Raw genomic sequence first — 15,371 nt, 5'->3', positions numbered from 1 at the left:
CAGAACACTGTACAATACTTTCACTGTACCCTAGCGATTGACCAGAACACTGAACATTACGTTCACCGTACCCTAGCGATTGACCAGAACACTGAACATTACGTTCACCGTACCAAAGCGATTGACCAGAACACTGTACAATACTTTCACTGTACCCTAGCGATTGACCAGAACACTGAACATTACGTTCACCGTACCCTAGCGATTGACCAGAACACTGAACAATACGTTCACTGTACTTTAGTGATTGACCAGAAAACTGAAAAAAACGTGTACGATTTCCATATTGATTTACCAGAACATTGAACAATATGCTCACTGTATCCTAGCGTTTAAGGAGAAAACTGAACAAAACGTTTACGATATCCCTAAGGATTGACAAGAGCACTGTACAATACTTTCACTGTACCAAAGCGATTGACCTGAACACTGAACAATATGTTCACTCTACCGAACAAAACGTTTACGATATATTCCTTGCGATTGAGCTGAACACTGAGCAATACGTTCACTGTTACCCTAGCGATCGACCATAAATCTGAACAAATTGTTTACGACGTGTGGCGAGCGGCTGCGCTGAACACTGAACAATACGTTCACTGTTACCCTAGCGATCGACCAGAAATCTGAACAAAACGTTTACGATATATTGCTAGCGACTGCGCTGAACACTGAACAAAACGTTCACAGTATCCTTAGCGAATTACCAGGACACTGAACAATATGTTCACACTTCTCCATCGATTAACGTGGAGAATCAAATAGTGAACTCACTATTTCGAAAACATTACGTTAATTTCAATGCAAACAATTAACACTTTACAGCGCATCATTATTACGCTTAATGCTCCGACGTTATGATGGATAAGCCGTTTTCCTTGACAGAACTGGCAGTAGTTTGAATAACGAGGATTTAAGATATGTAACGAGGTCAGCTGATGTACCGCCTAGACATGGTAACATGTTTGGTCAAAAACTTCAAATGTTTAAATGACGTCTTTTGTATCTGTGATGTTTCATGAAAATATCACATTTCATTTTGTGAGTGTACGATGACACAAGACACTAGACATAAATTATTAAAACTGCATGTAGCATAACGTAATATAGAAATTCCAATTTACGATTTATTCCAACAAATTCATCTATACGATTAAGGAAATTCATCCACGAAATTCACTCATTTTTCAAACGCGTAATTATTGATAAAAGGATATTAATGCGTCCTCTTTAATTACAATTATAGACATGTCAATTTAAAAATAAACAAATGTGGTATATCAGTAATCAATTACGATAAAAGAAATGTATGCACTTGGCCTACCTGGGAGTAGGGGCAACAGAAATCGCCACATCACTGCTTCGTCCGACCTCCGAGTGCAACAGACACCAATTTCGGTGACATGTCTATCTTCTAACCCGAATAACGATACCACAAAGGGAGATAACTGCTACCTAAACCCCCCAAAATGTTTACCTTTTCCAAGTTTTGTTCTGTCTCACAGCCGTACGCATATAAGATATTAAAGGCGTGGCGTCATCTAATGAATTATTTATGACCAATATATGGATTCAATATAGCTTCAATAACTTATCACCGGATAATGCTGAAAGACTTAACGTTGACAGCACAATATTTTATTTTCGTGTGATTGTGTACCCAAAGGGAGATGACTGGTGATAGTTAGAATCACTTGAGGACACGGAAAGCTTAATTTGAGTCTTGTCATTCTCAACATTGTCTCAGCCGAGAGGTCAAATGTGTACACTGCGCTTGATAACGTTTGCTGTGTTGGACGCGGCTCACTAACACGGTCGCATTTCCGATAAGTCGTTTGTTGACATGTTAGAGGATGTCGTAGGCTGCTGGCTCAAGTCTCTTTTGGTCTTAGGATATCTTGACCAGTGGCTGAGACAAGGAGGGTCAGTAGTGGGGGGTGTCACTGCGGATATAACGGGGGAGGGAGGGCGGATCGGGTGTGTGTGTGGGGGGGGTGGGGGGTGGGGGTGGGGGCTGTTGCCTGAGGATCAAGGCCATGTAAGTTATATTGTCTGTTCCGATTGGGGAATCGGGTCAGTGTTTTAAATATTGAATATGAAATAATGTTCAATTATCCTCTCTCTCTCTTTCTCCCCCTCCCCCCTCCCTCTCTCTCTCTCTCTCTCTCTCTCTCTCTCTCACACACACACACACGCGCGCACACAAACACACAATATAACACAGCCTCGCACAACATTACACAGCCTCACACATTACACAGCCTCACACATTATACAGCCTCACACATTACACAGCCTCACACTACATTACATAGCCTCACACATAACACAGCCTCACACAACATAACACAGCCTCACACAACATTACGCAGCCTCACACAACATTACACAGCCTCACACAACATTACACAGCCTTACACAACATCACACAGCATCACACACAATATTACAAAGCCTTACACACCATCACTCATCCTCACACACAATATTACACAGCCTCACACAACATCATACATCCTCACACAACATCACAGAGCCTCACAAACATCACACAGTCTCGTTCCGCATTGCACAGTCTCACACACAACATTACACAGCATCACACAATATTACACAGTCGTACACACTATCCCTCAGCCTCACACATTACACAGCCTCACACACCATCACTCAGCTTCACACACCATCACTCAGCCTCACACATCATCACCCAGCTTCACACACCATCACTCAGCCTCACACAACATTACACAGCCTCACACACATCATCACTCAGCTTCACACACCATTACACAGCCTCACACACCTTCACTCAGCCTCACACAACATAACACAGCCTCACACAACATTACACAGCCTCAGAAAACATTACACAGCCTCACACAACATTATACAGCCTCACACTATATTACACAGCCTCACACTACATTACACAGCCTCACACAACATTACACAGCCTCACATTACATTACACAGCCTCACACAACATTACACAGCCTCACACACCATCACTCAGCCTCACACAACATTACACAGCCTCACACAACATTACACAGCCTCACACACCATCACTCAGCCTCGAACAACATCACACACCACCTAACTGACGTGAAGTCCGTCTTAAACACAAATGAAAGAACGTGGTATGGTTTTGCCTATATTTAGATCTATACATTAAGAATCGATGAGAGGGACAATAAAGTACTTCAACTTTTAAGTGTGATCCCAAATATAACATTTGGTACATTTGACAACTATCTGAAATGAACTGTGCGTTCATTTAACGTTCCAAGATTCTTTCCCTTCATGTCGAGCACCGGTTCAGCCTTTAGCGTCTACATTCAACAACTTTTAAGGATGGACCTCTGTGGCCACAAGCTTTAAAGAATCGATCCACTCCATCATGTCTTAAGGCATTGTGTTTGTGCGAAAGCTGAGCATCCACAAACAATGTGTTGGACACTCTCATTACATTTATTGCATAATCTACATTTCATGTGTACCGTGAAAATCTGCGGTGGAATAGGTCTTCAGCAACCCATGCTTGCCGTAAAAGGCGACTATGCTTGTCGTAAGAGGCGGCTCACGGTATCGGGTGATCAGGCTCGCTGACTTGGTTGATACATGTCATCGATCCCAATTGCGTGGATATTAATCACTGGATTGTCTGGTCCAGACTCGATTATTTACAGCACGCCGTCACATAGCTGGGATATTGCTGAGTGCGGCGTTAAACAAAAAATCAACCACCATTTCATGTTTACATTTTGATGCAAAAACACACATTGACGGTTTCAAGTGGGAAGTGACTGGCCCTAAGCAGCAAACAGAGAGCCTTTTGTTTCACTTTTCAGGCCAGCCGACTTCATCCAACGAAGGACTCTGCAAGGTTGCTGTATTTCTCAACAGACTCACATACACTCGATACAGTGGTCGTTCAGATAGTTCTTTGAAACAGACTGGGCTGATTTAATATGGCGCTTTGCTTGGTTGACACTCATTTCTGTACCATCGAGCAGTACAGAACCATCAACAAAATCAACAATAATAAGTTCCATTTATCATTAATATTGTCATTGTTATGCATATTGAATGCTCGGCGATACTTAATATACTCACACGCAAAAGAAACGCAAGTGGTTTTAAGCAAATAGGTAACAAACACGGAACCATAAATTGATACGAGTTTTAGCATGTAGTGAAGCCTGATGGCATCAATATTTTTGGTTGCATTTTGGAAGCCCCGAGTAAAAACTCAACATAAAAAGCGAATCGCCTAAACGCACCATATCATACATTCATTTATTGCGAAATCGAAAATGCACGAACTGTCACGAACTGTAGTGGGTATAAAACTGTGGCCGATTCTTGGACCTACCACTCTTTGGTCAACAATGCCACGCCTAACTCAAATTCAGAGAAACCAGGCTATCGGACGTTTGGAAGCTGGAGAGTCTGTCCAAGATGTCGCCGACCAGCATGTCGTCCTATTCTCCAACCACAGTATCGACAAGCACGACTTCCTCGGGCACAGGGTCATCACAATAGGCGTCATCGTGAGTGGAGGCGTGGCATCTTCTCTGATGAAAGTCGCTTTTGTGTCTCCCATGCAGACGAAGAGTCAGAGTTTGGCGGCGTCAATGGGGTGGACCTAGCGTCATGATATGGGCAGGGATTGGACTTAATGCGAGACTTGGACCCAAGTGCTTTCTGAATGTTGGTCAAGGTCGGGGACACGGCGCCACTGCTCAGCGGTATATCGACGAAGTCATCTTCCTTTTAATCCATTAAACTGTCTTCAGTCAATTTTTTGTCAATCTTGGCCTATTAGTATTTCTTGTCTTTACTGTTGAAAATAAATAGCATGTATACTGCATACTCGACTTGCGTTTCTTTTGCGTGTGAGTATATGTATACGTTATCCTGGTCATGGTAAGATAAGCCTGACCAAGCCACGGTGTCAGTGTCAGCGGTGTTGAGTTTAACGTGTTTTAGCTGTCTGTTAGAAATGCCCAAGGCAACTGTGCGTCAAGTGTTTATAGCTCCATCTAAAAACCTAGCCTGACCCAGATTCACATGCACAGCCTGGTGCATTTGTCACAAGTGGGTGTACGTTTTGAAAGGAGCCGGATTGGCTTGCAAACTACGAGACACGATACTGACGAGGTTAACCAGTTACAAAGACTATTTTTTGGAGATACACTACTGGGCAAAAGAAAGCATTTGAACCAAGTTTTAATGGTGGCTTAAAACGAAACAATCAAGACGTGGTTATGCTATGGTGTTGTATTTGATTAAAAGACAATGGTCAACATATATGGAACAGACTTTTACATATAGATTTAAAATATATTACTATTCTCTTTTTAAATTAACATTGAAGTGTGAAGAATATTTGAATTGTGAAACCGTGAGTACATTCCGTCAAGGTTTAGATGCAGTGCGCACTGGATCTTAATGAAAACTGGTAGAAAATGTATCATCCCTCGTAAAGAAAGAGTTTGCAAACTACATTGTATGTCAAGTTGGCCTAATAGAGGACGAGTTTCATTTCCTAGTAGTGTGACCTCACCTACGCCATCTCTGTGTTCCTTCAAAATGTTATTTACACCCAAATGTCCACAAGTTACATATACTTTAATGTACTATTAACCCACGCTCAATAATATCTGTATAACATTAAAGAAGAAAAAACACGTATTTTATCATTGTGATTGTCGCCATAAATGTTTTTTACATTTTGTACAAAGGGCATGTGGCCTGTATAATACTGAATAAATACGTATATATTATTTTGATTTTGATATCTGTCAACCACTGGTATGACCATAATAAGTTCATGGACCCATCTTCTCCAGTCGAGGGAGTTACCTGACTGTAAAGGTCCAGTTTCCACCATTACGTAACTAGGCTGGAATTATGGAGTTATATTCTGACTTGACTGATGAGTATGTGCATAGTCCAATCAAAATCGCGTAAAGAAATCGACATCCGGGTCGTAAACAGCCGTGCAGATATCGGTCGATGCAGGATTTGCAAAGCATATGTGCCGTCAACTTAGCGTCAACAGATATTTCCAAAATCTGTTCATGTTTTTGAAACACGGAGCTCACGTTATTTGATGCACTTCGCGAAATAAGACCCGCTTTATTACAAATAGATCTTGATTATCGATCAGATAGTCTTGACTGTGCGACGCCAATTGATTTGAAGCAAATGTAAGTGATATGAATCTGATTGGTCAATAGCTGGAAGGGAAATAACTCGTAATAGTCACTGGTGGCGCTGCGACGAGCCCAGAAATTCCAGCCTAATTCGGCAAGGGTGGATGCTGGTCTTTCACAGTCAGTTAACTCCCTTGCACCGAGAAGACCAATGGATACGTCCCAGGCTAACTTACACTCGTCTATCTTAGAAAAAGGTGCATGGTGTGTTGGTGTTGACGAAAATAATAAAATGCCGGGTACATACTACATCCATGAAAAATGGATTTGTCCAAAACATCACAAACTTTATCGCCGAAACACTGCAAACTTAAGGTCCAAAACACAACTATGATACCTTATCAAATACATCACATCAAATAAGTAAACCTTTTTGTGTCTGTTTCATGTTTAGCCACCGCTAAACATGGGTGTATACTTTTTTTTGCCCGGTTTGAATAAAGTGCTTGGCCCCTCCCCAGAGAAGGAAATATAGCAATGACAGATACAAATTCCGCAAAACAATATTCCAATATTGATGTTATGTATACGATACACTGGCTCCTAAAGAAAAAACTTGCGAGTGACCAATCCCAGAACCCTTGTTTGAAGGGAAAACGTTTGGAAACTTCACTGAAATAACAACGGGTGACAATTTAAAACAGACAGTTTATTGAGCAATTTAGTAAACATATACATATATACCTGGCTTTGTACGTGTGTGTAACAAAACCACAAGCATAGCTTTTTACACACTATCTCACATAAATACTCACACTTCCTTTATCCCTTAGAATTGTCGTGAAGGAAGAAAATATTGATATGAACTTTTCCACAAAACACAAAAAAATCTAGACATGTGTTATAGGCATCTCTGTTCCTGACGGACTGTTTCCTTATTAGGCTTATACACAGTAAGTTATCATAAATATGTGTTTGATATGTGCTAATACACCTTGTAATCCTATTAACAGGAAATAAAATCTCAAAGGCTAACACCAATATTCGTGTTGAACGTTTTGTAAAATAAACAAAGATTTTTCAACAATGTAGTGCTGTCTGGTCAACATATACTACTCTAAACACGTTAAAGAACACCACAATTGGAAGGCTGGGTGTTACAATGCCCGCCAGCCATGACAGACTAACTATTGTAATATGAAAAACGACCCGTGAAGATCTCGGGTAGAATTGATCTTCAGCAACCCACAGTTATTGTAAGCGGCGACTATCGGGATCGGTTGGTGAATGTCATCGTATCCCAATTGCGTAGATCGATTCTCATGATGTCAATAACTGGATTGTCTGGTCCAGACTCGATTATTTAAATGACGCCGTCATATAGCAGGAATATTGCTCGCTGTGGCGTTAAACAACAAACAAACAAAACACATGAAAAAACTCGGGTGTTCTTTAACCTCTTTTGAGTTGTAAATACACATGGAGAACGGTTCAGCGCCTCCTTCAATGGTATTTTCCATGCACAAAAAGGCCATTTTCTTAAATCGTATCCAGTATTTATTTTCTGAAACACAGTTGTGTTTTCAAAGTGACAAACTCTTTGACATCGAGAAACCGAAATCGGTTGCCTAATGACATGCGTTGCTACTCCTCCATAGCAATATCTAGTATATGTACCATTTGACTTGACTCAGTGCTTGGGAAATGTACAATGTTCTTGTACCTCAGAGTAGGTGGTATTTTAAATATTTATCTAAATTATATCAATGTCAAATGTGGATATTTGAAAAAAGATGCATGAATGTTTGAGATATATGTAAATAAACCAGGAATGGTTCTGAAACTCTTTTCCTGCGGTATATGTTTGTTAGATTCTTTTTATCTGTTTGGATATGTTAATAAACCTAATGCTTGGGGAGAGTGAGTGAGCATGGTTCTACACAAATATTTTACCAATGTCCGAGTCTTCATCGTTCAGGCCGAACGCTTTAACCACCAGGCTACCTGTCTAAACATGAATGGCTTAAATCTTTTGGAAAAAAACAATAAAAATACATTGGTTGTAAATACACATTGTCTACCGTCAACCAAAGCGTTAGATTTAAATTAGAACTACAGAAACATCATTTCATTAGACAAACTACAATTGTCCATACGCCACAAGGACATAGTCGTCCCCATCTGCTTGCAAGGGGCAACGTTAGCAGACAATAACGTAAACTGAAGGTGGCATGTTTAAGGCAAGTTATGAATTTTACCACATTCACATATGATGCTATCATATATACGTTCTTTCACTGGTCCCCCCAAAAGGATCAATGTTTTGAAAATCAAAAAGCGTCGCGACGCATAACGAGAAAATAATTCCAAAATGTTTTAAACCTTGTACAACGTTGACATTAACACATTATTTTAAACAAAGATATATTTTAAGATAAATCCTTGTCCGAAAGAGGCAATTGATTATTTTGTACCCACAAGACATTATTGTTTCAGAACAATGTATTTAACTTGTAACAACTGAGAACAACTTTTTTTTCAGCATTTCCGTTGTTTATATAACTAATTTTAAAACCACTTCCCAGACCCCCCATAATATCAAACGGTTGGCTCCTATGTGGACGTTGGTGAAACCTATTTCTGTTAATCTTGATTTTTAAAACTTTTGAACAATTGTCAATATTTTTTCATCTTACCATGGCTACATTCACAACTACACATGTCCAGGATACCACGAGTAAATGTAACGGAACTTCCGCACTGATGGGTAGAGACAGATGTTTATTTGCGGAAAGGGATTAAGCAACAGAGAGGCCAGATGCGGTGTGAACGTGGAAATTGATGAAGATACACGCGGCAAAATATTTGGATTAATACAATTTCAAAGAAGAATCCTTCTCCGAATTCCAGGTCAGTTTCTATCATACTGATACAGTTACTTTTCATATATGTTGTTTGTCAAGAATAAAAAAACAACATTTTGTTACAGACAGCACATACTATATTTGTAATATAGAAACTTTCTTAATTATTTGGTTTTCGTTATTTATTAAAAAATTACAGGATTAAAACAATTAAAAAATAAACTTAAAATATTCCGTTGAATATGGTTTAAGTGGTGTAGAGCTGGAGAATATTTTTTAAATGAAATGTAAATTCTTGAAAAGGAAGGAAGGATACGTTAATTAATGGCTTTTCTATTGGACTATTTTAAGATGTATTTTTTCTGACTATTTTAGGATGTATATTTTACTGAAAACAGGAGTTGGGTATTCAGATCTGCATGCTAAGTAATAAAACAACAGCCTGATATAGGACATACCATGTTCACACACAAAAGCTTGATGAAGACACTGACATAAACCTCATATGAAGGCTTGGACTGGCATTTATGGTACACTTGACATTGACAATGACAGATCGTGCAGTGTTTACAAACATAAACAAAGCACACAAACATTATTTTATATATAGATAACATAAAAAAACAACATTTGATTGTCACTATGAAACATATTTGAAACATTAAACGCACTGAAAGGCATCATGACACAACAACGCAGTCTTGTGACGAAAACAGCAGAAGAGCAAGGGTACATTCGTCACCACTCGCCAAGACAACAGCTCGTTTCAACGATCACAAAACAGACAGAAGGGGGGTACGAGTAGCGATTCGTATTGACACGGATTTTTTTCCGGAAAGACTCGAGATATCACGAATGGGTTTTTTTCAGTGTCCGCTTCTAGCAATGAAACTCGCCTTTGGGCTTGTGCCAGAATGACACGAGTGGTAACCTTTGCAAAAAAGATTGATAAGTTTATTATTTACGTCAGTTATATTGATACTAACACACGAGTCCTTACTTACAGTTATCTAGAGTAGAAGAACAGACATACAGAGAGTATCAAAAATAGTTTCATGAGGGCGTTTCCATAAATATAATTATAAACTAGGTTTAATTTCGTTTCATGCAATCACTTCTGTAACGAAAGTCGACCATTCATCTAGTGCTCACCATGTGTTGACTGAGTGGGTGAGCTGGGTTTAATGCTGTTTCTGGTCACAATCAAGGCCAGCATGGGATTCGAACCACAATCAGCGGATCCTGGTGCGTCTAAGGGACGAAATAAAATTTAAACAAGGAGTAGGTCGTTGACGTTTTCCACGTGGTGGAACCGACGACTTTGATGCAACTTAGCAGAGACTTGCAGCTTTCGGCCACTAGACCACCCCGTGAGTGGGAAGTTACACCACATTTAGAAATTAATCAGCAATATCACAACGGGGGACAGGAATGGGCCTCAAACTTTGTTCCCATGTGGGGGAATCGAACCTAGGCCTTCGGAGTGACGAGCGAATGCTTTTAGCACTAGGATCACACCTTTGAACTGTGAAAAAATAACCGGATAAACAGTCACAAACAGCGTGTTTGACACACGTCGTTGTATGGGATGTTTTGAATGAGACAGTACGCATAGTGCGTATCCACATATACAAGGGGGAATACGCTGTTGCAAAAATGTATAAAAAGTTGAATTGTGGAAAGAAAAAACGAACAAGAAAAAGACGTGATGCAGGTTGGTGATGATGACGTCATGTTTGTCACATGTTGTGATCACTATGTACTTTGTGACCTTCATAGAAGCTGATGTTTTTGTTCAATTGAACCACCTAGTCCTAGGCGTCATGTCATCAACCGAAATTCACAGGCTAACAATGAATCTCTTGTTTCAAAAGGTTAAGGTGTACCTATAAACTGTAAGGGGGGGGCAAAGGAAACTATACCTCTCAGTTGATTTTCATCGTATGTTTGATTCTCAATTGAACATATCTTAAGTTAACCATATTTCACCGTTATATGTCCATCCTTGTAATTCTGATTCAGTCCAACAATTTATTCGCCTTATGGCAACCTAAAATTATCAAGACTTAAAATCTGTTATGTTATATTTCAAATGTTCCTCAAGACCAGAAATGTACAGAAATGAAACATGGACTTCTATTTGTAAAATTATCCTGTACTGTATTTTATCCACATCGTGTATTTGGGCCTACGGCCTATCATACAATAAACATTTGATTTGAGATATTACATAAAAATAATAACTGTACTTCTACATTGCTTATTTCCTTAAAATAAAAATTGATTTAAACTTATATTTATTTTTTCTTAAAATCGTATAACACACAACTGCTGATGGTCCTATCTTTGAAAATCAATAAAAATTTGCTTTTGTTTCGGCACAAATGTACAACATTTTTAAACATAGTAGGGATCTTGAGGTTGTACGTTCCATTGAACCAGTTTATGTTAACACAGCCTCAGATTACCTTTTACAAACTGTTGCAGGAATAAGTGATAGTTAAATAGACATAATCAAATTCAATTTAATTCTTTCTATTTTCAATTTCATTAAAACAAACTCGGTGTACTTTTCTTTGCCCCTCAATTTATGTTTTGTATGAATATGCGTGAAATAAAATTAAACGATCATCAAGAAGGGTAAATTCTGCGATTTTCTTATATACAATCGTTGTGACCAGGTTTGTCTGTTTACGGGGGAATGTTTTGTCAGTGATTGGTATATCTAAATAAAATTGAAACTAAAAGTGTCACAATATAAGTTGCGCATGATGTCATCGGTTTGTGTGCTCCTCCAGCAGCGACAACAGTTATTCCTGATACCTCCATTGTTACTGCACGACTTCGTCTTGTATTATCGGCGGATCTGTAACGAAAAAGGAAACACATTTTCTTTATAATGATATAAATACTCAAATCTATCAGTGAAATAAATCCCGTTTCTGGAAGAGACCATACTAAGATCTTCGCTTCTGAGAGGGGTGATGTCGCCACTGGTCAAAGTTCAAGGCCATTTATCATGATTCACAGTTGGTTAAAGAAACTTGGCACTTGGTAATTGGCAGTTGTCTGGACTATTTACATGTTCCTAACATGTTGTTTTGTTTGTTTGTTTGTTTAGTTCCATCGCTATTGATGACACACGCTGAATGTGTACAAGCGCCTTAAAATGGCGGGCGATCTATAAATTTCAATAAAAAAACTTCCGAAGATTTTTCCTAGCATAACATTCCATTCAAGTACGTTGGGAATATGGTAGTCGGCAGTTTGGATTTATCTAATAATTTCTATAACTTTATAGTTTTTAAAGGAACAATTTTCTTACTCGTATATCAAACCTGACGGAAGTGGTTTTACTCGAATGAGTTTTAATTCGAAGGTTGTCAAACACGCAGTTTATATGATTTGGTGGTGTGCTTAGAACCGACTTATATCCTTTATATTATATCATTAAAAGTGATTGTTATATCAATTTTAACCAGGATACTTGATGAGATAAATAGCGCGTTTGACAAACACCAATGAATGAACTAGACATTAAAATACAGTCAACCAAATAACAAATCCTCTTTGTTTTCCGCTGCACATTGAGAAATCAAAAGCACCATGCAATCCTATTAACTGTACAGTCTCACTTTTCGCAGTACAGTCACGTGCAGTGTGCATAATGACGTGCTGTGTGACTGCCCCCCCCCCCCCCCCCCCCCCCCCCCATTCGTATATCACACAAAATTCACGTCTTATGTAATGTACATTCGCTGCGAAACTACTTCATGTGGTCAAAGGACAATCTAACGTTGGTAACAGCTTGCTGCAGTAATAATATCTTTATGATTGGAAGTTGTAACAAATGTTATATTTTGGATAACACTTTCTTAGTAACGTACATATCTAACCCACTCAGCCACCGAGGCTCCCACAAAAAAGGTACCGGTGCCGTCACAGAAAGTGTAATTGCTTACTTGGTGGTCAATGTGACCGTCTGGCCGTTCTTGACCTTGACTCCGTCTCTCGTGACCTCTGTCCATGTCTTGCCGCCATTAAAGCTTGCCTCTATCGGCAGACCAGGGAACGGGCTTGTAGCAATCAGCACGTCTTTGAACACTCTGGAACAAAGTTTTACACCCAGGTCACAATTTTATTTAAGTTTTCTATAGATTACATCGGTATCTGACTAATGTTTAGCAGGGTACATCCACAATACATGCTTTATCTGCGTCAAATATAGCCTTTACATATTATTATTCATATTGACTATCTAACGAACACTAAACATATCTCCTCTTTTTTAATTGATTTTTCTACGCTGTTACATTTTCACCTGTCGCTCAATTAGTATTTGCACGTCGTATGCATCCAATTCTAATCAGGGAGAGAAAAGAATTAATCTTTTCACTTGTATATCCCTCAATTCCAAAACTTACTTTTAATTTCATAGCGTGGTCGAATATACATGCAGGGCCGCAGTTAAGATATTAATTTCGACATAAACAATAATTATAAACAATACATGAATAGGTATCTTCAATATAATGATCATTATTATGATCCATGAAAACATCCAAGAGACCTACCTGCCTCCCGGGGGAGGTATACGGTATGGTATGCCCATCCTGTCGAGGAGGAGTAAATCCTGGTGCCCAAGAGAATTGGCAAATTTCTCCCAGTCAATACTCTTGGCCGATTCTCGCTGCGTGGCATCTTCGATGCTTTCCCATGAGGACTTGTGCCACACCCTCTCAGCTAGAGCCAGCAGTCGGGGGAAGATCATGTAGAACATCTCGTTAGATGTCCGCACCGTCTCTGACCACAGGTGACCTTGCATACCTTGGATGGGGAAAGACATTTGGGTGAGTGAGTTTGTGAGTGAGTTTTGTTTTATGTCGTTGATAGCAATAATTCAGCAATATCACGGCCAGGGACCAAAAAATGGGCTTCACATATTGTATCCATGAGCAGAATCGAACCCTGTCCTTCGTCGTGATGAGCGAACACTTCAACCACCAGACCACCCACCACTCAATTGTGCATGAGAGTGGGTGGGAGGGGTTTTCTTTATGGCCTCCCAATCGTGTTAAACTTGTAAGTCTTGCAGGGGCGGTCGGGTAGCCTAGTGGTTGAAGCGTTCGCTCGTCACGCCGAAGACCCGGGTTCGATTCCCGACATGGGTACAATGTGTGAAGCCCATTTCTGGTGTCCCCTGCCGTGATATTGCTGGAATATTGCTAAAAGCGGCGTAAAACCATACTCAATCAATCAATGTAAGCCTGCATCATTTGGGGTTTTCCTTCCACATCAAGCTGACACGCCGCCATATAACCGACATACTGTTCAAAGCGACCTTAAACCAAACTCACTCACTGCATTCCGTAAAAAGGCCCTTGAGCTGCAGGTTAAGATACAGATTATTCTTGTAATGACCTACCTACAATATTTTCCGGAGCGGTCAGCGATGGACACTTTTCGTCGTGTTTACCACAAACGTCTGCCCTTGTGATAGGCTTGCCGGTTCTCTGGACGTCAATGTTGCCATAGAGATTGTCTGGCATGAAGCCAAACGTCTTCCTGGTGTCGGTGTACCGGGTGGCCCAGTAGTACCCTCTCTCCTCCGGGTCCGGCTCATACGGGTGGTCGAAGTACAGGTGAGTCGCTTGGGACATCACCACCTGCAAGTGGGTGAGTGAGTGAGTGAGTGTTGTGTCCTACATTATTCCTCTGTATAGTTTGGGATGTTTCTGAAAGATCGCTTTCTCAGTCATCTCTGGAGAAAGGTTAACTAAATCTTAAAGTGAGGTGAGGTGAAATTGGGTTTAACGTCGCGTCCAAGATTATTGCACTATGTAGCGACGTGCATGCACGTGTGTGTGTGTGTGTGTGTGTGTGGCTGCTTGTAATAGTTCGGATTGATGCCGATTTATAGTGCTAGCTCACAGAGATACCATGCCGCAGTTTAACATGAATACCCCACTCAAAAACAGTATACTGACTCCGAGCCGACCAGTCCTTGTCTTAGCCCCTTAATGCCGAGCGCCAGACAGGGTAACAACAAGTACCATCTTTTAATGTATTTTAGTATGACGCGGCCGGGGATCGAACCCCGGACCCTCCGCTCTCCAGGCGGACGCTCTACCACAAGACTGTGGTCACTAAATCTAAAAAAAATTGGTATGTAAACTGGCGGGCAAAAACGAAAGTTATAAACTTGAAAATTTGATTTGACCCAAAAAAGACATACGTTACCGAAACGTTATTTGGCTGTAAACAGACGCCGAAACACTGCATACTTAAGGTCCTATACACAACTATACCCGTATCACCATCGAATAACCATTTCGTGTTTGTT

General features: G+C 40.0%; 1 protein-coding gene across 1 annotated transcript in view; it reads right to left on the bottom strand.

Annotated features, from left to right (window-relative positions):
* Positions 1 to 10,938: 10,938 nt before the first annotated feature.
* LOC139461058 (uncharacterized) overlaps positions 10,939 to 15,371 on the bottom strand; it is a 36,358-nt gene continuing 31,925 nt past the window's right edge. The window contains exons 12-15 of the mRNA XM_071242573.1: positions 14,454 to 14,694; positions 13,603 to 13,855; positions 12,991 to 13,134; positions 10,939 to 11,894 (exon numbers count right to left, since the gene is read on the bottom strand). Coding sequence (XP_071098674.1) covers positions 11,738 to 11,894; positions 12,991 to 13,134; positions 13,603 to 13,855; positions 14,454 to 14,694 — 795 coding nt within the window. The 3' untranslated portion in view covers positions 10,939 to 11,737. The remainder of the gene's footprint in view (positions 11,895 to 12,990; positions 13,135 to 13,602; positions 13,856 to 14,453; positions 14,695 to 15,371) is intronic.

Source organism: Haliotis cracherodii, unplaced genomic scaffold (genome assembly GCF_022045235.1).
Source record: "Haliotis cracherodii isolate W230 unplaced genomic scaffold, xgHalCrac1.p SCAF_14, whole genome shotgun sequence".
Classification (NCBI taxonomy): domain Eukaryota; kingdom Metazoa; phylum Mollusca; class Gastropoda; order Lepetellida; family Haliotidae; genus Haliotis; species Haliotis cracherodii.
Note: the sequence above shows the minus strand (reverse complement) of the source record. Positions and strands in the feature narration are given on the sequence as shown.